At 38.7% G+C, this 22,563-nt stretch overlaps 1 protein-coding gene across 1 annotated transcript; it reads left to right on the top strand.

Annotated features, from left to right (window-relative positions):
• The first annotated feature begins 677 nt into the window (after positions 1-677).
• LOC140159482 (sodium- and chloride-dependent glycine transporter 2-like) lies at positions 678-20,623 on the top strand. The gene is made up of 11 exons (XM_072182970.1): positions 678-792; positions 5,098-5,229; positions 7,657-8,011; positions 8,306-8,442; positions 8,732-8,865; positions 9,278-9,381; positions 10,368-10,492; positions 14,610-14,722; positions 17,001-17,141; positions 17,581-17,680; positions 20,619-20,623. The coding sequence occupies exons 1-11, from the start codon at positions 678-680 to the stop codon at positions 20,621-20,623; spliced, it is 1,461 nt and encodes a 486-aa protein (XP_072039071.1).
• The last annotated feature ends 1,940 nt before the right edge of the window (positions 20,624-22,563 follow it).

The raw sequence follows: 22,563 nt of genomic DNA, 5'->3' as shown, positions 1-22,563 counted from the left end.
CATGAAAGTGCGATAACTTGTAAACCAAAGAGACGGTGTTGATTTTATTTTGGATTTGTGATGTGTAGGAGATTATGTTCCAAAATATGAAACCTTTTTCTGAAAAAGTACATGTAGATCAAAAATAACAATTTGGCTAAACACCTAACGTGTGTACAGCTAGGGATTTAGAGTGTAGCGAGAGAAGTTTAAAGTTATATTTTTATCTGTAATAACTAATATCCGGTTTTGTCCAGTTTTCCTATTTCTTCTTATTGTTTATACATTTTATCTCGTAAATCAAATTTACATAAAATTATTATCAAACTGAACTAAGGTCAGATTACAATATTATTTGACTGATTTTGTGGTCTTTACTAGGTAAATAGAGAAATAATCAACGCCAAGTTGTATTACAATGATTCGTGTGTGTGTGGTTTGCTTTTACAATCTCTTTCAAAATTTGTACGTGACATGGAAAAAAACAGTGACATGATCGACGGGAACTATACGTGACTTTGCCACCGGATTCGTAGAATGATCTTAAATATTATTGAATATAATACATTACCAGACATATCTTGTGCGTAAATGTTCGCACCACAAGACTGGATATACCGCAATACTGTTGACGCTTTTCGGTAACCGTAAAAGTAGTATGCCCTAAAGTGAAAATCTTTTAAAATACAGGACACAAAATGGCACGCGAGACGTGGAGCAGAAAGACCGAATTCATCCTATCTTCCATTGGTTATGCTGTTGGTTTGGGAAATGTTTGGCGGTTTCCTTACTTATGTTATGCAAATGGTGGAGGTAAGAATATACGGTGATCCACGTTGACTTCGATTTGAAGATTGTGGATGCAATATACAGACTATGGCTATTTTACTTTATGAAGAACTGGCAGGTGGGTGATCAGATTTTCATATTGTTTCATACCAGTGGTTCCCAGACTATGGGTCGCGAAATTATTCCCACGTGGTCCAATCCCATTTGGTCCATTCCCACTTGGTCCATTCCCACTTGGTCCATTCCCACTTAGTCCAATCCCATTTGGTCCATTTCCACTTGGTCCATTCCCACTTGGTCCAGTTCCTACTTGGTCCAACCCCATTTGGTCCAATCCCACTTCGTCCAATCCCCGGGGTCCAATCCCACTAGGGCCATGTCCCACTTGGTCCATGTCCCACTAGGACCATGTCCCATTAGGGCCATGTCTCACTAGACCAATGTCCAACTAGGGCCATATCCCACTAGGTCCATGTCCCACTAAGGCCATGTACCACTAGGTCCATGTCCCACTAGTCTAGGTCCATTAATTATTATTATTGTTATTATTATTGTTGTTGTTGTTGTTGTTGTTGTTATTGTTGTTGTTGTTGTTATTATTAATATTATTATTATTATTATCATTATTATTATTATTATTATTATTATTATTATTATTGTTATTATTATTATTATTATTATTATTATTATTATTATTATTATTATTATTATTATTGGGGTCTTTTCTTAGATAATTTCTTTTTCCCATCAGTAAATGACCAAATAAAATCAATTATCACATCTCATACTATCACATTAACGACAAATATTTACAATAATATATAATAATACTATCATACAAAATTACGTGAAATTCAATTTAAATACTTGGCACAAAGAAGTATAAAGTGAGAGAAAACATGGCCTAAGTGGGATATGGCCCTGGTGGGACATGACACTAGAGGGACATGTTCTACTAGGTCCCTGGTGGGACATGGCCTAAGTGGTACATGACCCTAGTGGGACATGGCCTGAGTGGGACATGGCCCTAGTGGGACATGGCTAAGTGGGACATGGACTATGTGGGACATGGTCTAAGTGGGACATGGGCTAAGCGAGATTGGACAAACTGGGACTGGACCAAGTGGGATTTGGACCAAGTGGGATTGGACTAAAGTGGGATTGGACCAAATGGGATTAGACCAACAAATGGGAATTGCCCGTCGCGACCCTTTTGGGGGTCGTGGGACTTTCCGGAAAAAATAAACAAAATACATCACCGTGCATTTAAGTGTATAAGGTACCATCGTATTGATCATAATTATAACCCCATTTTGACACATGTTAGCATTACAATTGCAAATTTGGGTACGCTTCAAATTATTCTGGGAGATGTTCACCGTGACGACTTAAAAGTTATGAATATGATCCCTTTAGAAATATTGCCCGGTACGCCGCTGATATGTGTCGGTGTTAAAGTAACACTAACCCGGGGGTGGGGCGGGGGCACTCACATAAATGTTCTGTACGCATGCGTGACCAAATAAAACAAGTAAAAGGGGGTGTTTTTTAAGGCAAGGCAAGTTACGCGCGTGACGCATTAAGGGTCTAAAATTTTTGGTAAATTACGAGTCCAAAAAGGGTACATTTTGTACTAGCCAAACACTCATTAGGGGGTAAATTCCATATTAAATTACCTTATTAAGGGGCTAAATTTGCTGGTAGGGTAAAACTCGTTTAGAGGATGTTTGAAAAAAACTTTGGTCACGCATGCGTACACTGCCATATTTGAGTGGTCCCCCCGGGAACACTAATTTGTATTATGCTGTGGGTCACGCCATATTTTTCTTATGAAATTTGGGTCACGGAAAAAAATTGAGAAGCCCTGTCTTTATGCATTGACGCCTGCCATTAAAATAACATGTTTCCGAATTTTGATTTGTATTGCTCCATCAGTTTTGATATGAGAAACATCACGTGTCTAGCAATGAATGAAACATCTGAGGATAGTATTCCGGGGATAGTAAACAAATACTACCTGGTTAGAGGGAACCCGAGGGGTGAGGGGGTGATAGACTCGTAGCCTGACTAGCCATTACCGAGGGAAAAATAGTTGCCATATTTCCGCGATATAAACCATGTACTGATGTAAGGCCCGCTTACCTTTAATAAACTGCTTTTTCTATGTATCTCCTCCATTCAAATTAGTTCAACACTTCAAAATATCAACGCTTTAAAAGTTCAACATTTCAAAGTTCAAATTTCAAAAGTTTAACAGGAACAAATAAACAAATATAATTCCCGTCGATCATGCCTCTGTTTTCCATTTAACCATAGATAGTGAAGCAGAAACGATTCTCTTATAAACCATCATGCGCACAGTTTCCACCTAGATATGTAGATACACCTGAGCACACATTTTCGTCCAAGAGCTCGCAAGCAAGCAGTGAATTGTCTCCGCATAGTCTTTCATTACACTACTCAGTTGAGTGCATAGCATCGTAAGAGCTGTGGAGCTTCTAGCTGAACATTGGGCCTCTTTGATTGGTTTTTGTCGAAACCTCAAGTGTTCATCCAATCAGAATTTTTTTATATCAAACGAAAGCTAACACATCACCCTAAAAACACTTTTCGTCAACAGAAAACGCAATTTGATGTTATAACAAGGCGAATGTGGTAAATCTGTTGAAAACTACCTATCCAAGCACATTTTTTGACCAAAATGTTGGTTTTAAAAGTTCAAACCTCAAGTGTTCCTTACAATATTTTTCAAATTTTATGTCATTAAATGAAAAAGCACACTAATATTGTCCATATACTAGCGTCACTAGAATAAGCAATAGCCAATTCTCTTTCAATTGCAAATCTTGTGCAAAAAGTTACTATTTTCGGCTGTTTTGTCGATTCAATGAACTATGACTTTGCTAAAGAGCGCGTACAAATTAATATGTTATAATATGTCTTTAACGGGTGGGTGAATGGGGATAGAGCAAATGCTTAAAATGACGAGCGCGTTTTCAGAGGATATTCAGTCACTGTTGCAGCAAAAGTCAAGCTTTTTCACACCACTTGTGTTACAGTATTGCTCTATGGCCGTGAGTCCTGGATGATATCTTCTAAGATGGAAAATAAGATCAACGCATTTGGTACATCACGTTACAGTATAATGCTGAACATCAAGCGCACTGACCATTATGTTAGTAATGAAAAGATCTATACCATCACCAACACTGTGCCTCTTATCAACTCTGTCAAACCACGACAACTACGATTCCTGGGACATATCCAAAATATTAACGCTTTAAAAGTTCAACACTTCAAAGTTCAAATTTCAAAAGTTTAACAGGAACAAATAAACAAATATAATTCCCGTCGATCATGCCTCTGTCTTTCCATTTAACTCTAACAGGGACATTTCAATGGTTTAACAGGAACTTTAATATTTATACATTTGCTTGCTGTTTCTATGTTTATTAATGTTAAAGTTGCACATTACAATGATTACAATTATAGAAATTAAATGTGTTAGTGTTCCGGACACTTGTTTCGGACATGCTGAGTCATAATGCTAGGCTAATGCCCCGTCCTACAACTGTTTGTTCTTGAGAAGATGTCATAGGGCCTAAACAATGCTCCTAAATCAAATGATGGATCAGGAGATACTGGCATAGATGGCTCAGTTACCTAGCTGAGCCATCTAGGTTATTAACAGTGGCCCATTATTCAAATATTCATGACATTGGTACTCGCAAATTTTAAGTTAAATTACTACAGCTGTTTGTATTCTATAGGTAAAAATGTGTATCCTAGTGGACCATAGAAAGCTATAGTACTCGACTTCCGGGGTGGTGACCAACAAACTGTCGTGTTTTTGTTCAGTTTCAGTTTCAGTTTATGTCACCAAGTTAAAAAAAATACAGATTACAAGATTATGTAAAGATTATATGAAAGGGCTACTATTTACAGAAGCTGAGATATAAGGGTAGAGATGACTGTAAATGACCTCCGTAAATTGAGATTTTGGCACCTAAAGAAAGCTTTATATTTTCTCATAACCCCAGTAAGGCCTGAGATATGTTTAGTTTTGATCGTATGAACAATTAACAAAAATTAGTTTCCTATTACCACCTGTACTGCTCTATGGAACATTGTGGTACACGTTTTTACATCATGCGATTTAACCCCAAACTTGAAATTAGATTATACCGGGTGTGATTCGGACCAGGACAAGTCCCCTTTAACAAAATGAAGATTGCCTAATGTAAGCATTTCACAGAACAAGAAGTTTATTTAATAAACTTAAAGTTTAGAATGATAATCATATACATTATTATGCTGCTATTGTTTCAGGGGCATTCCTGATACCATATTTTACACTACTAGCTGTTGCTGTTCTTCCTGTCATGGTACTGGACGCATGCATAGGACAATTCACCAGCCTAGGGTGTGTAACCTGTTGGAAATTCTCTCCCCTATTCAAAGGTAGGTTTATATGTTCTGATGTACCCAGTCCCTGGGTAATTTTATTTGTTCATAAATTTTTGTAACGTTTAATATGTGCGAAGAGAGATTCCCTTTCATGATGTAATTAAAAGAGAGCCCCTTGAGATGATTCTGGGAATTCCCTAGCTTATTAACAGTTAGAAATATTTTGTTTTAGGATTTTGAAAATATAATTGTGAATTATTGCACGATATCATAATAGAAAAACCCTCCCAGGTATTATGTAAATGTCTGAGAAGTAACTATAATTTTAGAACATGACATAATTAGTCTAGTTCACCGCTATTGTTCCCCATACACCCAGATGATATGCTTTTTTTCTAACCTACTTCTTCGTAATCCTTTAAATCCTAGTAAACACATTTTGTTGTTCCCAAAATAAAATATTGTCCCATGGGTGGGGGAAAGGTCATTAAACTTTACATGGGATCAAATTTCAAACTTCATCAAATCGTGTCAAAAACATTACTAACGTGTTCCTCTGGTTATAAGGATTCAGAAAATGTATAGTTTTACCTATCAAAGATGTACCGTTCTTGAGTTATTATTAAAAATGTCAAAGGTCAAGCATTGACCTCTAAAAGGTCAAAAATTTTAACTTGCTCCGATACATTAGTACTTTTTTGTTGGTTGTATGGTTTGCTTGTTGGTGTGCCGCACGAGTTTCCACTCGGAGTGTGCTAAACTGCTAATTTAAACCACTATCTGATGTTATTTTACATTGTTGAACATAGCAGCATGGATACTGATATTGGACTCAGTCATTCTTGACATTTGCTTAAAAAGTTACCTTTTTCAGAGTCTTAGTTAGCAGCGACGTAGCTTGCAACACAATCACGGCGTCTTCATTCAGCGTAGTGTTTACAATCCTCTTGTCACCTACAACGCAGCCAAAGTCTGCTCAGTCCCTTAGTCCGAGTCGGTAATACTGAACACCACATTCACAACAGTGGTGAGTTCGTGGACATAATTAAGAAATTAGAAGTACCACCGGGACAAAAGCCGATATCGTATGATGGCTCTGCCCTGTTCACAAGTATACCCGTACCGGACGCGATTGAAGCAGTCAAGGATAAGCTGGAGAAGGACGCCACGCTAACGGATCGCACTCCTCTCAAAATCAACCACATCCTGGAACTCCTCACTTTTTGTTTTTGTCTCAATATCACATACTTCGTATACAAAGAACAATAATACAAACAAACCCATGGTGCGGCGATGGGTTCTACAGCCTCTCCATTGTAGCCAATCTGTGCATGGAGCGTTTCGAGACCAAGGCTCTTCCTACGACCCCTCGCCCCCGTCGAAATGGTTTCGTTATGTCGATGATACGTTCGTCCTCATCCATGAATATGACCATTGATGGTTTTACAGCGCACATCAATAGCATTGACAAGAACATTAAATTCACCAACGAACCTGAACAAGATGGTAACTATCAACGTTGAGGATGACGGTAGCACCAAAGTCACCATATACCACAAACCAACGCACATTGACCAATAGATGCCCTGCATGCTTTTATTGATTGGCTCCAAACATGAATCGAACCACCATCTGGAGCATAAAAGGTCGGTGGTCAGAACGCTGATGGATAGAGTGGATAAATTGGTCACCACAGACGAGGACAAACAACACGTTAAATCTGCACTCAAGGCAAACGGCTATGAGTCCTGGATGTTCAAAAACCCCTAAAACTAAGCAAAAGAAAGATCGTAAGGAAACAACTAGACAGTACGAGAGAAAAATCAACGTCCCCTTTAAAGGACTTTCTGAGAAGTTATCCTACATCTTCCGTGACCACGGGGTCAATGCTTACCACAACCCGGTCAATACCATCAGATCCTTCCTGGTGCATCCGAAGGATAACACCCCCAACACCAACAAATGTGGTGTAATTTACAAAATCAGCTGCCCCGAATGTGAGAACACTTACGTTGGCGAGACAAGTAGAACTCTAGGCACACGGTTCAATGAACCACCACCCCTCGAACAGCAGTCGGTGACCACAAAACATCAGCATGGACGATGTGGAAGTCATCGGTAGGGAGGATCGTTTCTGGAACAGAAAGATCAGGGAAGCCATAGAGATAAAGACACTAAACCTACACTCAACATGGACGCCGGATACGACCTGCCCGCCATCTACAATGATCTGCTGACACTTGACCACCCATCGGGTGGTCAGGTGACCGGAGGATTGTTAACATTGTGCTGAATGAAGACGCCGTGATGGTGTCGCAAGCTACGTCACTGCTAACCAAGACTCTGAAAAAGGTAACATTTTAAGCAAATTGTTGAACATCTTCTCCTCCTTCTACTTTTCCTCCTCTTTACTCTTTCATTTCTTCTTCAAATACAACTTTCACATACTTCCTTTTTATTCATCTGCTGTACTTTCTACAGGTGTCGGCATAGCAATGGTCATGATATCTGCATATTGCAGTCTGTACTATCCAATAATAATTTCCTACACAATCCGCTACATGGTTGCTTCTTTTAACAATCCCTTGCCATGGGTAGGCTGTAATCACACATGGAATACCGTCAATTGTTACGAGCGCCCATCTCATCTTATGAAAAATATCGACTTTAAGAATTTATCATCTTCCAATGAATCCGTGGGAACCACCGTAATTAGTGAGACATTTACGTCTATGCTTTCATATGACCCAAGTACTGGGTGGACGGAAAATGACACTACTTTGAATGGAACGCAGTCTCCAGTAGTGAGAATCAGGGCTAGCGAAGAATTTTGGAAGTGAGACTTTAGATCCTTTCTTTATTTTTACTATTATAAGAAGATTATGCATCACCGTCGTAGTCGTAGTCGTCATCGTCATCACCACCACCATCATCATAATCATCATCACCACCACCATCATCATAATCATCATCATCAACGTAGTCATCGTCAGCGTTGTCAGCATCTCATAATTGCTTTGTCATCGGCTCATAATTGGCAGATCATGCACATAATGCATCTTCGGATATATTCAAAGCGTGATTTTAAACATTAACCATTTTAACTAGTATCTTTGTGATTTGACAAAAGGCATGGTGTGTTGGGAATAAGTGACGGTATACACGAAGTTGGACCCCTTAAATGGCAATTATTGCTCTGTATGGTAGCAGCGTGGGTAGTGATATATGTCTGTGTTATGAAAGGTATCAAATCAACTGGAAAAGTAAGTCAATGTCTTTATAACTATACATCAATCTGGTTAAAAGGGTCGGTCACTTTGAAAAAACATTTTGATCAAGAAATAGATCAACTGGAAAGATCTTATTAATTAACGTTAACTGTCATGGCGAAGCCGCTTGAAACACTGAACATGAAAATTGAATACCAGTCGTGAAGTGATATAATAACAGGTGTGTATTAAAAATTTAAAAATAAAAATAATAGTTATCATAAAAAGGAAATAAAACGCTTATTACAAATTCCTAAAATAATCATGTTCGCCTTTGTTTTACGAAGGCTGTCTACTTACGGCGACTTTTCCTTATTTGGTTTTGTTCATCCTACTCATTCGAGGATTAACATTGCCAGGATCTTGGGATGGTATTGTTTTATACATGAAACCACAATGGGAAAAACTTCAAACATCTCAGGTATGTGAAATATATTTGAGTGATATCTGAAGTAAGTGCTAGTAGCAAACTTCCAATTTAGACGTTACGTTTTCAATTGTTGATATTATTCACTTGCAATGTCGGGGGTATGGTACTGCAATAGGCGAGGATCCATTTTTTCACCATTTTTAGGAATTTGTTGCATTACTAAGGTTTGAATTACACTTTATATTACTGATATACAAGTCTTCTTTGAATTATATTCACATGCTACTTGTGAATAAAATATGTGCAGTTGTAATTATAGTTTCAAAATAGTGATAAACGTGTTTTTTGTTTGTTTGTTTTAGGTTGATGTGCTTTAGACACAATGTGCATTTTTTCAATATTATCATTATAATATTTCTAATTAAATGAAATCATTTAAAGTTACTTTGTTGTTTTCCATTAGGTATGGAAGTCTGCTGCTAACCAGGTGTTTTATTCATATGGCGCTGGTTGGGGTGGAATTTTGACTCTGGCAAGTTACAACAAATTCCACAATAATTCTGTCAGGTCCGTGTAATGTTATCCATTTGTGATCGACCGTCCAGTACAAAATGGGCTGAAATGTCAACATTTTCACTTTTGAGATACCGTAAAAGTCCATCTACAAGCATACAGTATGCTTCTAAATGACGAAAGTGACGAAAGTCTTACAATAATACATCTTTTGTATAGCCTCTTGTATTAGTAATATAGTTGCTCAAACTCCAAATAATGTTTTTGCGGAGGTGTCTGACTTTTTTCTCTTTCCTAAAACAACATCATTTAGAGGCATATGCTTGTAGATGGGATTCTACGGTATTGGACAGGTCATTTCGCCTGAAAATACGATTTACATTGATAAAAATCAACAGAAGATTTGAGGAATTCTTTGTTTTCTATTGCTTTTTTTGAGGTTCAGTGGACATAAGTTCTACCGACATTTACAGCCCGTTCGTGTTGGATGGTCACATTTTTGCTTTATATTATCGTTTACTTGTTAAAATTTAAGAAATCAAATCAGGGCTGAACATTCGAGGTTATGTTTGATCAACGATGGCTCAGCTCTCAACAGACCAATGTTCAGGGAATTTGACAACTCTTGATTTTTAATTAGTAGCCGCGAGGAGGGCCTGGAGGAGGCTGCCATTACGAATAGTCTTAAAGAGGAAGCCCCGCCAGAGCAGTTCTTCTAGGGTGAACCAAACCTGCCTGGTTAGCAAATAAATCAGTGACAAGGTTATCTCTGAATTTGACAGGTGCTAACTAATGTTTTAATGTTATTGCATCAATTGGCACCTGTCAAATTCAGAGATAACCGTGTCACTGATTAATTTGATAATCAGGCAGGTTTGGTTCACCCAGAAAACTGCTCTGGCGGGGCTTCCTTTTTAAAAGATCGAGAAAATAGTAAGACCATGATGGATTATGGTCAAAACCTTTTCAAAAGACATACAATCCATGATCCAAAATTGTATAGTTTTAATATAATTATCATCGTCTTTCTTTGGTTACAGGGATGCACTTATGATCTGCGTGTGTTGTGCATTCAGTAGTATATTTGCCGGTTTTGTTATATTTTCTGTGATTGGGTTCATGGCGTATGACTCACAGCTACCAGTTGAAGATGTAGTCGCAGCAGGTAACTATTCGTATAATGCCTAATGTATTTCGCGTCAATTGGCCGATTCCAGTATTTCGTTTACTTTTAGTTTTTATCATTTTGAACGCCATTGTACATTGATTCTGTTTGGCAGTGTATGGACGACCTTTTTCAGGGCTGTCAACTTTTCAGGGGTACAAAATAATTCTCGAACTATATTTTGACGATGCGTGAGATTTTTTTCTACATTAGCTAGACTATGCCATAGTCGAATTTAAAGTGTTCAATAGTAAAATGGTCATAAAGAGTTTATATAATTAGATGATTAGTGACAATAAAAGTTATTGAATGCAACATTATCTTGCATAATTATAATGGCTCACTTCAATACTGAACAATTCTACCAGTTTATTGATCGCGAAAGTCCGAGTAAAAAATCCGACTATGTACGTTGGCTTTTAAGCAGAACTTTACCCCGGGACTTTGGTCTCTAAAACACACTGTCAATAATTCTTGTTTATCAATCCAATTTAACCACAAGTACGAAGCATGGTATTACAAGACGCGCTAAATGTACGTCCATGCACCACTGAGAGTTTAACTTCCGGGCCAGCACAAACGTGCCGCAAATTCCATAGATTGTTGTGTACGATGTAGTTAATGTAATGGCACGTGCCCGGAGGATTTAAACCATAGCGAGATATGGGCGTCCAATCACAAGCCAGATCTATTTAAAGATGCATTACATCATGGCCAATTTTAGTCTAATAGAGTCCCGTGTTAAGAATCTTAACCGCAACCCAAAGTAAGTAGTCCACTTGGGAAGCTACAAACAGAGGGAGTGTGGTGACTGAAAAGATCAGATACAGATGTGAAAACCTATCAATTGCACACAAATTAATACAGGTTTCAGAGTTTCATGCTTAAATGTAATAGCCATAGTATGCAAAATGGGCAAGTGGACAGTCAGGGCCGTTCCTAGGGATTTTGCCGCCCTAGGTAAAGCCTCTCCCTGACGCCCCACCAAAGCATACCAAAAAAGTGTTAAGAGGGGTTACCCCCTTGAAAACTCATCAGTTTTGAATATTTGTATACTGCCCGATTAACCCATGTGAGAAGTAGGCCTATTGGGAGGGGAGGAGGGAGGAAGAGGGGAGGAGGGGATATGTGGAATGAGAGAGGGCTGGAGGAAGGGAGAAATGAAAAGATATAATAAAGAATAAAGGAAAATGATGGGAATGAGAGAGGGAGGGTGAGAGGGGACAAGGAGGACGAGGGAGTGATAAAGTGTAGGCCTAGGAAAGAATAAGTAGAAGGGAAAAGAAAGGAATGATGAATACATTTAATAATAATTATTAGGCCTATATAATAACTAAACACATAACAGCACTGGGCAGCCATTCGATGATGTCAATGCCTTTATTCGTTACGTAATTAAAACGCCCAGTCAGATGTATTTCACACCTGCCAAACACAAGTCACCCAATTTCGAAAACTGGACGTTGAATGCACACTCTCATGAATATTGATTGGCAACATTTTCCAATATGTCAGCGCTCTAATCGGAAACAATAGAACAATAGACCCTGCAGAGCGTTGGTCGGAACGGCCCTGAGTGGACTGCGGAGAAGTCTATACATTAGCATGAGAATGTGCTCAAATGCGTGCAAATGCGTGAGAGTTAACAGCCCTGCCTATTTGTGCCTCCTATTCGCCGTAGAAGTGATGAGTTAACAGGATTATTTACCATAGCAATTGGTTAAAACAACTTTTGACTATAGCGCCCTGCCCTACAAACAGGTTGCACTCATCACCTGTGTATGTCTGCAATCATAGATTGAATACAATAACGCTCTTTTCAAAGATACTAATCTTCCAGGTGCGAGTGATCAGTATGATATGAATATTCTATAGAATTACGATCCGGGTCTTTATTCCTGTTCAATGTAGAGGTACCGCGTGAACGTACTAGTGCAGTGCGATTTATTCAAATTGTTTTAACATATTGCTGTGGTATAATTACATACATACATACATACAAACGACGCTTAATATAGCGCATTTCCAAAATTGAGCAATGCGCTTTACATGCAACAAAAATTAATAAACAGAAGCTATACTGACCACAGCAATGCAGAAAAGGGAAACATATGAAATGAAAACAACTTAATACAGATAGGTTTTTAAACTGGCTTTAAAGGCACTAACAGTGGGAGATGAGCGGATGGTTATAGGAAGGTCATTCCACCATTTGGGACCACAAACACTGAAAGCGCCATCGCTTAACCTCCAGAGCTGAGCGGAGACCTTGTCTTAATGGTTTGTGAATTGTGATGCTATTTGTGAGATAGTCAGGAGCCAGGTTGTGAACAGTCTTGAAAACATACAGGAGAACTTTGAAAATGATGCGTTTGTTAACGGGCAACCAGTGAAGTGTGTCTAATAAGATTGAAGCCGAGTGGCGACGAGGGAGTTGGAAAATTATGCGAGCTGCTTTGTTTTGCAGACGTTGAAGGCGTGTGATGTCACCAGCCTTGCATCCAGCGAGCAGTGCATTGGCGTAGTCCAATTTGGACAAGATAAGGGCTCTCATTGCACAGCTACAGGTATTTTGGTCAATGTAACGACGTATACGTGATATGTTCCACAAAATAAAATTCAGAGACTTGCAAAGAGCAGTTACATGAGATGACATGGTCAATGAAGTGTCAAAGGAGACACCTAGGTTCCTGATGGATGAAGATGGAACAATTTCAGTGGCTCCAATGCACAACGTAGTGCCAGACAGACGAGTTAAGTTATGTGGTGATGCTGCAATGAAGAATTCGGTTTTGAATTGTTCAGTTTGAGCTTATTTAGTGTCATCCAAGAATGAATCTCTCTGACACAAGAAGACAGTTTAAACAGAGCACATGCAGCATCACCAGGAACTTTGGGGTTGAAAACAAGGTATAATTGAACATCATCAGCGTATATGTGATACATTATACCGTAATGCCGAATGATGGTAGCAACATATTGGGAATAAGCTGTAAATGCCCTAGGACCAATAATTGATCCTTGTGGGACACCATAACACAGTCCAAACAAATCCGACATCGACCCACTTACATTAACTTGAAATGTACGATCAGTCATATACGACCTAAACCATTGAAGAGCTGTGCCTTTGATACCAAAGTGATGTTCAAACCTATGAAACAGAATGTCATGATCAATGGTATCAAAGGCAGCAGACAAATCTAACAGAATCAAGAAGGCAGCTTGATTATCATCCAGGGCACGTGCGATATCATCTTTTACTTTGAGCAGAGCAGTCTCGGTACTATGTTTGTGCTTGTACGCAGACTGGAAGATTTCATCAAGATCGTTCTGTTCAATGTGCTCATTAAACTGGGTGATCACTGCCTTCTCGATTATCTTTCCAATAAAACTTATATTGGAAACTGGCCTGTAATTGTGAAGGTCATTCCAATCAAGAGTAGTTTTCTTAATTATGGGAGTTACAATGGCTCTTTTCAGTTCACATGGGAAAACTCCAAGTTCGAGAGACTTATTTACAATGTTCTTGATATACGGTACAACAATATCAATGTTTTCTTTTACCAGCCAAGTTGGCATACAATCAAGCAGACAGGTCTTATTAGCACAACCCACGATTATTTCACGGACCTCAGTATCATTTAGTTCTTTAAATGAAGTAAGTTCTCTGTCAACCACAATAGTAATAATTGAAGACCGCATTGAAAAAGACTAGTTTACGTCTGACGTCAGGGCAAAGGCGCGGCGTGATTGGTTGCTGACCTGCGCAGTACAGCATTTTTGGTCTGGTTAACAGGACGTCATACACAAACTAGTCTTTTTAATTCGGTTTTCAATTATAGTTAATCCTGTTACATCATCACTTCTATGCCGAATAGCAGTGTATAAAGTTTTATTATTATTGGCCCCTTCCCGCCGTTAATGGCTCGGCTAACTCCAATCAGGCTGGAAGTAGCGAAGTAGAAAGCGGGGACGATTGTGTAGTCCACGGTATGAAGGGTCATACATGAGCAAGATATCCGGTCTCGGAATACAAGTAGTGGTCCCGATCCCGGGAACATGGTGATTAACCTTTTACACCGTATTCTTGCCATGTATATCTATCTTCCTACAGGTCCTGGTCTAGCATTTGTGGTTTATCCCGAAGCATTAGCCAGACTGCCAGTTCCTCAACTGTGGTCGTTTCTTTTCTTCTTTATGTTATTAACTGTTGGATTAGATACCCAGGTACGTGGAATGCATGGTATAATTGAGATAGTATATGCAATTAGACTTGAGTGTAGATGAACTCAATTCATTTGACTTGGGTGACTAGAAATCCTTAGAGGACTAGAGCAACAGAGAACAAGTATACCTCGCCTATCTGCTAATGTAAAATGTTTGGTGGCTCTGAAAAGAGCCGTTCACTGAAGACTGCCCCTTGCCAACAGAGAACAAGCAGACCTCGCCTATATGCTAGATTAAAGGTTTTGTGGCTCTGAAAAGAGCCTTTCATTGATGACTGCCCCTTATCAACAGAAAACAAGCAGACCTCGCCCATCTGCTGATGCAACTGCAGAGAGTTTGCAACAAAGTAGGTTGCCCCGTACCTCTTTGTGTGATTATTGAATAAATAGGCTGCCCCTTGCCTATGAGGTCGGTTATCATCGACTGACGTCAGACATGTCAGATGATCAATTGACAACGTTGCTCTTCGGTGTTCAGATATTCTGACATTTAGTTGTCGTTTTGTTTGGCCTATGTATTGCTCACCACAGCTGCAAGGTATAGAGTACACACATGGTGCACGATCCTTGCCCAGCAAACACAAAAACGTTTTAAAAACGTTTTAAATAAGTTATATTTTGGCTTTTGGTTTAGGTAAAAACGTTTTAATAACATTAAAATGTCGGGTTATATAAAGGTCATGATAACGTTTTATAACGTTTTGTATGAAAACACTACAACAATATTTTTAAATGTTTTCAAAAAATGTTATTGTAAACTATTTTTGCAAACATTTTTGCCAAATATTGGGTCAATACTAAAATAACATTATGTTAAAATATTTGAACGCAGGAAACACAGAAATGTTCTTTAAATGTGTTTTTCAAAACCTTTTAATGACATTTAAATGTCGGGTTATATAAAGGTCATGAAAATGTTTTTAAAACGTTATTGAAAATATTTTGGGCAAACATTTTTCGCAAAATATGTTTTCAACCCCAAAATAACATTCTGTTTAGAATGTTTTGTATCAAGTTTTCAAGAATGTTTTTGGAATGTTATTAAAACGTTTTTATACCCTTTATATAACCCGACATTTAAACGTTTTCTGTCAAACATTTTTGTTTGCTGAGCAGTAGATTATCAAAAAATGTTTTTTAAGGTTATGAAAACGTTTTATACTCTTAATATACCCTTTATATAACCCGACATTTAAACGTTTTCTGACAACATTTTATAACCTTTCGCGAATGATATCGAAAACGTTTTGTGTTTGCTGGGTGAGCAGAGGATCTTTTGGGTGGCTTAGGATGTCTCTTAATTTGGCCGACCTAGAGTAGTATGTTTTAACCCCTGCACGGTTTAGACACCGGCAGATTTTGTCTGATGCACCTTTGACATATGGCATGAAAGTAACGCCTTTGAGTTAATCGTCAATCACATCTTCTGATTGGTCTCCTGTCAATTTCTTGACCGCCTTCTAAATGAGGTTTGAGGGATAGCCATTCATGTTCAACGCTTTTTCAATGTGTTTGGGTTCATCTTTTTGATGTTCTTCATCACACAGAGTCAGTGCTCTGTGAACCAGCGTTTTGACAACACTGTTCTTGGCAGACATATGGTGACTAGAAGTGAAGTGAAGGTATTGATCAGTGTGAGTGGGTTTTCGGTATGGGGAAACTCAAGCTAGTATCAGATCTTTGCACTTTGACATCAAGAAAACGTATGAGACCCGCCTCTTCAATCTCCATGGTGAACTGAATGCACTTGTGTTGATTGTTGAGATAATTAAGGAATTTGACCAATTCGTCTTTGCCATGTCGCCAGACGACCAAGGTGTCATCAACAAATCTGAACCAAGCAACGGGTTTCAAAGGATACGTATCCAGTGCTTTGGTTTGAAAGTGTTCCATGAAGATATGAACTGACAGTAGATCTAAGTGGCATATTTTCTTTGTGAATTTCCGGTAGACCATCATCAGTGTGCTTAGGTGTTAAATGTTTTTCTTATCAATCTTGTTTTGTTCTTTCAACTCAGAGATGGCTTTGCCTATCTTGCGTTCAAGAGATAGGGTGGGGTCTTTCGTCACGATCTGATAAGTATCCCCTTCAGACAATATGAACTCCCGTCGTAAAAGCCTATCCCACAAAGAGTTAAATATGTCGCCCACTCATGCCGTAAACCGAATTCCATTTTTAAAAAAAGGCAGCGAGTCTACATGGACAGACTCTAAATAGCAAAGAAATGTACACGACTATTGTTCATCAAAAATTAACGTTTTTCATATTTTGTTTCTAGTTTGTTATGTTAGAAACTTTACTGTCTGCAATTGTGGATGAGCTTGCTCCGCATTACCCTGATGTGAGAAGTCATAGATGGAAACTAATATTAGGAACTTCCATTTTATTATTCTTTTTGGGATTGCCTTTGGCATGCGAGGTAAGATGATTTAATAACAGTTCATGTCACTGATGCACAGTATTCCTGCCACTTTTACCAACTAGATCTTTGAATGTAAAATATATTGGCAAATATTAAAGCCCAATAAGAATGAAAAGGAAAAACATGAAAAGGAAAAAAAGGCGTGAAAAATAATATATACTTACACACACTGTGCTTTAAAGGCCTTTTCATTGATTTGCTCATCCGGAGTATCGTAGTAAAAATCATCAAAATGCAGATTTTGGCACCTTTGTTAGTGTGTATTAAAGACATTATAAGACATTTTATATGAATATGTAATTGAACAGTATGATTCGACTATATTTATAAATACGCACGTGACCCATGGGCACGACTTACCAAGACCAGCAAGTGATACTGTTTTACAGCTCTCTGTGTTACGATGACATGTGTTTTTATTTGTTTTTTCGTGAAGGGTGGAGTATACATAATGACATTTTTGGACTGGTACTCGGCAGGTTTTAGCCCTATGCTAATAGTATTCATCGAGGTACTTGTAGTGTCGTACATTTATGGTAAGTTTTCAGAGTCTGTCGTATTTTAGGTAGATTATATTTCTAGGTAATATTATGATGATGCCACTGACAAAGATAGACTGTCCCACACAGCCTTGATTCCGTTTCTCTGGGTAATAATGGTAATGGAGCAATACATCAAAAACGGAGCAATACCCCGGGGGGGGGGGCACTCCAACTTTGGAGGTGACGCATATGTAGGGCTGTTAAGACCCCCTTTTTCAGCATCGCTGTCACCCAAAGACCCCATATTTTTTTACGAACACATGCTCTGTCACCCGAAGACCCCCTATTTTTCCATTTGATCTGTCACCCTAAGACCCTTACAAGTTCAATTTGAACAGCAACTTTCATTTATCACTGATTTTGTTACTTATTTTGAAAAAACAATGAAATTTGAAGCCATTTTGAACTAGAAATTCGATTTTCGAGGTTTTAGTGGCGCTTTTTCGGCTGTCACCCAAAGATTCCATTCAAAAAAAAAGGTCATGTTCTCACCCAATGACCCCATATTTTTTACATTTTGCTCTCACCGAATGCTAAAAATCATGCTCTCACCCAATGACCCCATATTTTTTACATTTTGCTCTCACCGAATGCCCCTTAGTGCGAAAGTGCCAGCCCTACACCTATATCCATTTCATATTGAAGTGCCCCCCCGGAGCAATACATCAAAATCTATAATGCCTCCGCATCTTAAAATAAACTTGGACCGTGTACTTCAAGTGTAGAAACTCCCTTGCTTTTATCACAAAATGCACAATTGTATCAAATTTTGGAACCTACACTGTAAAATGGCCGTAAATTAAAGGAGTATTTTCGTGATCCTAGCATCTTCTTTTTATGACATTTTTCAGTAGATATCCTCGAAAAAAATCTTATTTCCAAAATTTCAGTTGATTCCGATTTTGCGTTTGCGAGTTATGCATTATTATGTGTATTGCTCCATAGAAAATGTGTTGTAATTTCGTTCTGGTATACCAGAACGAAATTCAAATTTCACGATATCTTTGCTAAACGAATTATTCTGCAAGAAATATTTTGTACATATAAATTATGTAGCCAGAGGTTTTTTAGAGAAAAGTGGGGGGATGATGCGGCGGATCACGAAATGCCCTTTTAACCAGTGTACTTTGGTTATATGCGCTTTTATAAATACGCACGTGACCACCTCCACGCTGCCATAACAGCTTATAGACAGTAAGTCTCGAAGTGACCTTCTACATAGCGAGTGGTCTTTCTATACATTTGAATGCAAAGGCGGAACAACATGAGACTGCTGTGCAGCAAAATTGTCTATTTTGTTCGACTTTGTGATCATATTGTAAACGTTTCCGTCGTTCAATATTTTTTCCGTTGTCAAATACTTTCAAAATGTTGTTTTGATAACATATTACAAATTCGGGATTGCAAAATGTGTAATAATTTTGCAATTCAATTAATACTTAAATTTGATGATATTTATCTACAGAGTTCCTATCCCTTTCTGTATAGTGGTCAATGCATGAGGATGTAGTCACGCTTGCTGATCTTGGTATGTCGTGCCCATGGTCACGTGCGTACATTGTATTAAAAGCGCATTTATAGATATAACCGAAGTACACTGTTAACGGACGCCCGTATTTCGAAATTTCCAGTAATTTTACGGGAACCAGCCCAGTGGCGTAGCCAAGGGGGGGGCAAAGGGGGAAGCTGCCTCCCTCTTGCCCCCCCTGTGGGATGGTGACTGGCCCGACATTTTTTTGTTTCTGACCAAATTTACATTATATTTTGCCATTTTAACCTAAAAAGTGCCAATTTTTTCACTTTCTGTACCATATTTCACCAGTTTAGCTTCAATATGGCAAAATACTTAGCTTAGCGCGCATTTGTAACATTAACTGATTTTGTCGCCAAATGGTGCCCCCTTAAAATTTGTCTTGCCCCCTTTGCCCCCCCCCCCCCTCTGAAAAAGTGCTGGCTACGCCACTGATCCAGCCGTAATCAAAACACCTACCTACCTCCACACCCACCCCCACATGTACATGTAATACTACAGACCCATGTGTATAACTAACTCCCACTTAATCCTGCTTAAACACACTGAAAGTAAAATTTAAATTCCGTAATTTTACTGATCCCCGTAAATGTACGGGGAAACCACTGGCAGCAAATTTTCCGGTTATCCCGTAAAAACAACAAACTACGTTAAAATTTACTTTCAGCACCAGTTTGGTGCGGATGGCCTCCAGTAATGGCGGAATGAATTCTGACCATCACTTGGCTCGTCGGATAAGTGTATAAGACCACAACCAAGTTCCTCCATCCAGTTCTGTCTTTTGCCCTCTTCTCTGCCTCTGCCCATGATAACTTATCAGTTTCTTGGGTTATGCTGCAACTGTTCTGCTCTAACTTGTTTTTGATCTTCCCCCGTTTCGTTCCCTTGAGGTGTCCAGTAAAGTGTTGTTTTAGGGATGTTGTTTTGAGTCATTATGAGCACATGACCCAACCACCTGAAACGTCTTTTGGGTTATTTCTTGAACAATGTGTTTAGAGTTTGTCTTTCTGTGAACATTTTCATATGATATGACGATGGGCCAGAAGAGTTTACAAATTTTTCATAAACATCCGTTGTGAAATGTTGAGAGTTTGTTCATGTCTGTCCTTTTGATACGTCAACATTCTGAGCCATAATAAAGAACTGATTTAACATTGCTGTTGCCAAGTTTAATTTTGGTTTTTAAACTGTATTGTTTTGAGTTTCAAATTGGACGAAGTTTACAGAAAGCATTTCTTGCCTTGCTGAGTCTTCATTTAATGTCTTTGGTTGTGGCTTCTTCTGTACTGATTACACTTCCCAAATCCCCCCCAACTTCTTCCTGTTTTGCATGATCCAATTTGATTGGCCCTTGGCGGGTGCTGTTGATTTTCATAACTTGGGTTTTCTTGGCATTTACAGATTAACTAATTTGTTTTCTGCAACAACCAAGTCTATCAGTTTTCTCTTGAATGATCAAGCTTGGAAGACAGCAAAGTAAAATCATCAGCGAAGTCTAAATCTTCCGGAGTCCATTGAATGCCTCTTGGTTTATCATGTGTTGTATTTCTAATGATCCAGTCTATTGCTGCAAGGAACAAAATTGGAGAAAGTATACATCCCTGACGAACTCCTGACTGCACAGGGAACCAATCAGAGAGAAAGAAAGAGATTTGTCCAAAATGACGCTGCATTCAAAATTATCATAATTTGCGAATGAGGTTGCCCATCTTTGCTGGAATACCATATGAGAACAAGATCTTCCAAAGACAATTTCTGTGAACACTATCAAAAGCTTTTTCGAAGTCTATGAAATTTGCGTACAAAGGAGCAGTCCATTCTAAGCACTGTTCAATGATATTTCTGAGTGCGAAGATTTGATCTGCACAGCCTTTACCCCTTCTGAATCCGGCTTGCTCTGGACGAAGTTTACTCTCAATTTCTTTCTCTGGAATAAGAAGAATCTTGCAAAACACTTTACTATGTAATGAATGACGAGTTATGCCACGCCAGTTATTGCAATTTCCAAGATCACCGTATTGGGGGAAATTTAACAATGAGCCCTTTTGTCCCGTCACTTGCAATTGGTATACAGTCTTTTTCCCAGATATTTTTGAAAAGATAAGTGAAAATTTTGGTAGAAGTTTTAATATCAGTATTCAACATTTCTGCATGAGTTGAATCTATACCACATGCCATTCCATTTTCATGTTTCGAATAGCTTTGAAAACTTTCTCCTCTGTTGGAGAGTCAGTGTTGATATCTAACAAATCCTGTGCTGGTTGCGGATCTGCTGGTTCATCTGGATCTGGTCTGTTGAGAACTTGTTGAAAATGTTTTACCCATCTGTGTGCCTGTTCCTGTTCTGTTTGGAAGTGGAAGGTTAAATGTCTACAGACTCGGGGGTCCATGTTTGGGTTGATTAATAATGGTATAGCCTACTTTACCGGTCGTTATCCGCGGACCTGAGGACATCATAAAGCCTATGAAGAAGACTATGGTAATGTATGATTGGTGATGATAATATTGTGATGTCGGTGTTTAACGGGTGGGTGGATGGGATAGAGCAAATGCTTATAATGACAAGTGAGTTTTCGGAGGATATTCAGAGGAACAAATTGATATGGTGATGATGCATGATGGTGATGATGCATGATGATGACCCCCTTTTTTAAAAGTCATACCCGATGATCCCTCTTTTTAAGTTGCGGTTACCCAATGGTATAGCCTACTTTACCGGTCGTTATCCGCGGACCTGAGGACATCATAAAGCCTATGAAGAAGACTATGGTAAAGTATGATTGGTGATGATAATATTGATTGATGATAACCTTTTTTATGCGCGGCTACCCAATGACCCCAATTTTCCTAAAATTATATCATCAAAATGCCATAAAATAATGCGAAAACTTTCAAATGATCTTATTTCAGCAAATTCGAATCGGATATTTGGAATAAGAAATAGAATTTTGCTCCATGTTTTACAAAATTTTCTACCCAATGACCCCTTTTTTGACATTTTATACCCAATGACCCCCTTTTTTTTCGAAATATTATACCCAATGACCCCATTTTCATTTTGTTTGTACCCAATGACCCCCCTTTCTAAAACAACGTTTTGTACCGATAGGTCCCGACTTCGCGACGTCGGTAGGCACATACCCGTCACTCGTAAAGTTGCGTGTCCCCCGCCCCGTGGTCTGCCTTACTACGATAGCATATGGCAACAAAATCCATGTTGATGATATCTTTCATTGCAGGTACCAAACGTTTCACGTGTGATGTTAGGTGCATGATTGGCTACACACCTTCTGCATATTGGCGGTTTTGTTGGCTTTTTACAGTTCCCATCGTTATTTTGGTAAGG

Source organism: Amphiura filiformis, chromosome 8 (genome assembly GCF_039555335.1).
Source record: "Amphiura filiformis chromosome 8, Afil_fr2py, whole genome shotgun sequence".
Taxonomy (NCBI): Eukaryota; Metazoa; Echinodermata; class Ophiuroidea; order Amphilepidida; family Amphiuridae; genus Amphiura; species Amphiura filiformis.
This window is presented reverse-complemented; position numbering and strand designations above follow the sequence as displayed.

Coding starts and splice junctions, on each gene's coding strand:
- LOC140159482 (XM_072182970.1), top strand. CDS start 678: ATGGCACGCGAGACGTGGAGCAGAAAGACCGAATTCATCCTATCTTCC. Junction 793..5,097: donor ATGTTATGCAAATGGTGGAG/GTAAGAATATAC, acceptor CTATTGTTTCAG/GGGCATTCCTGATACCATAT. Junction 14,723..17,000: donor CTGTTGGATTAGATACCCAG/GTACGTGGAATG, acceptor TTTTGTTTCTAG/TTTGTTATGTTAGAAACTTT.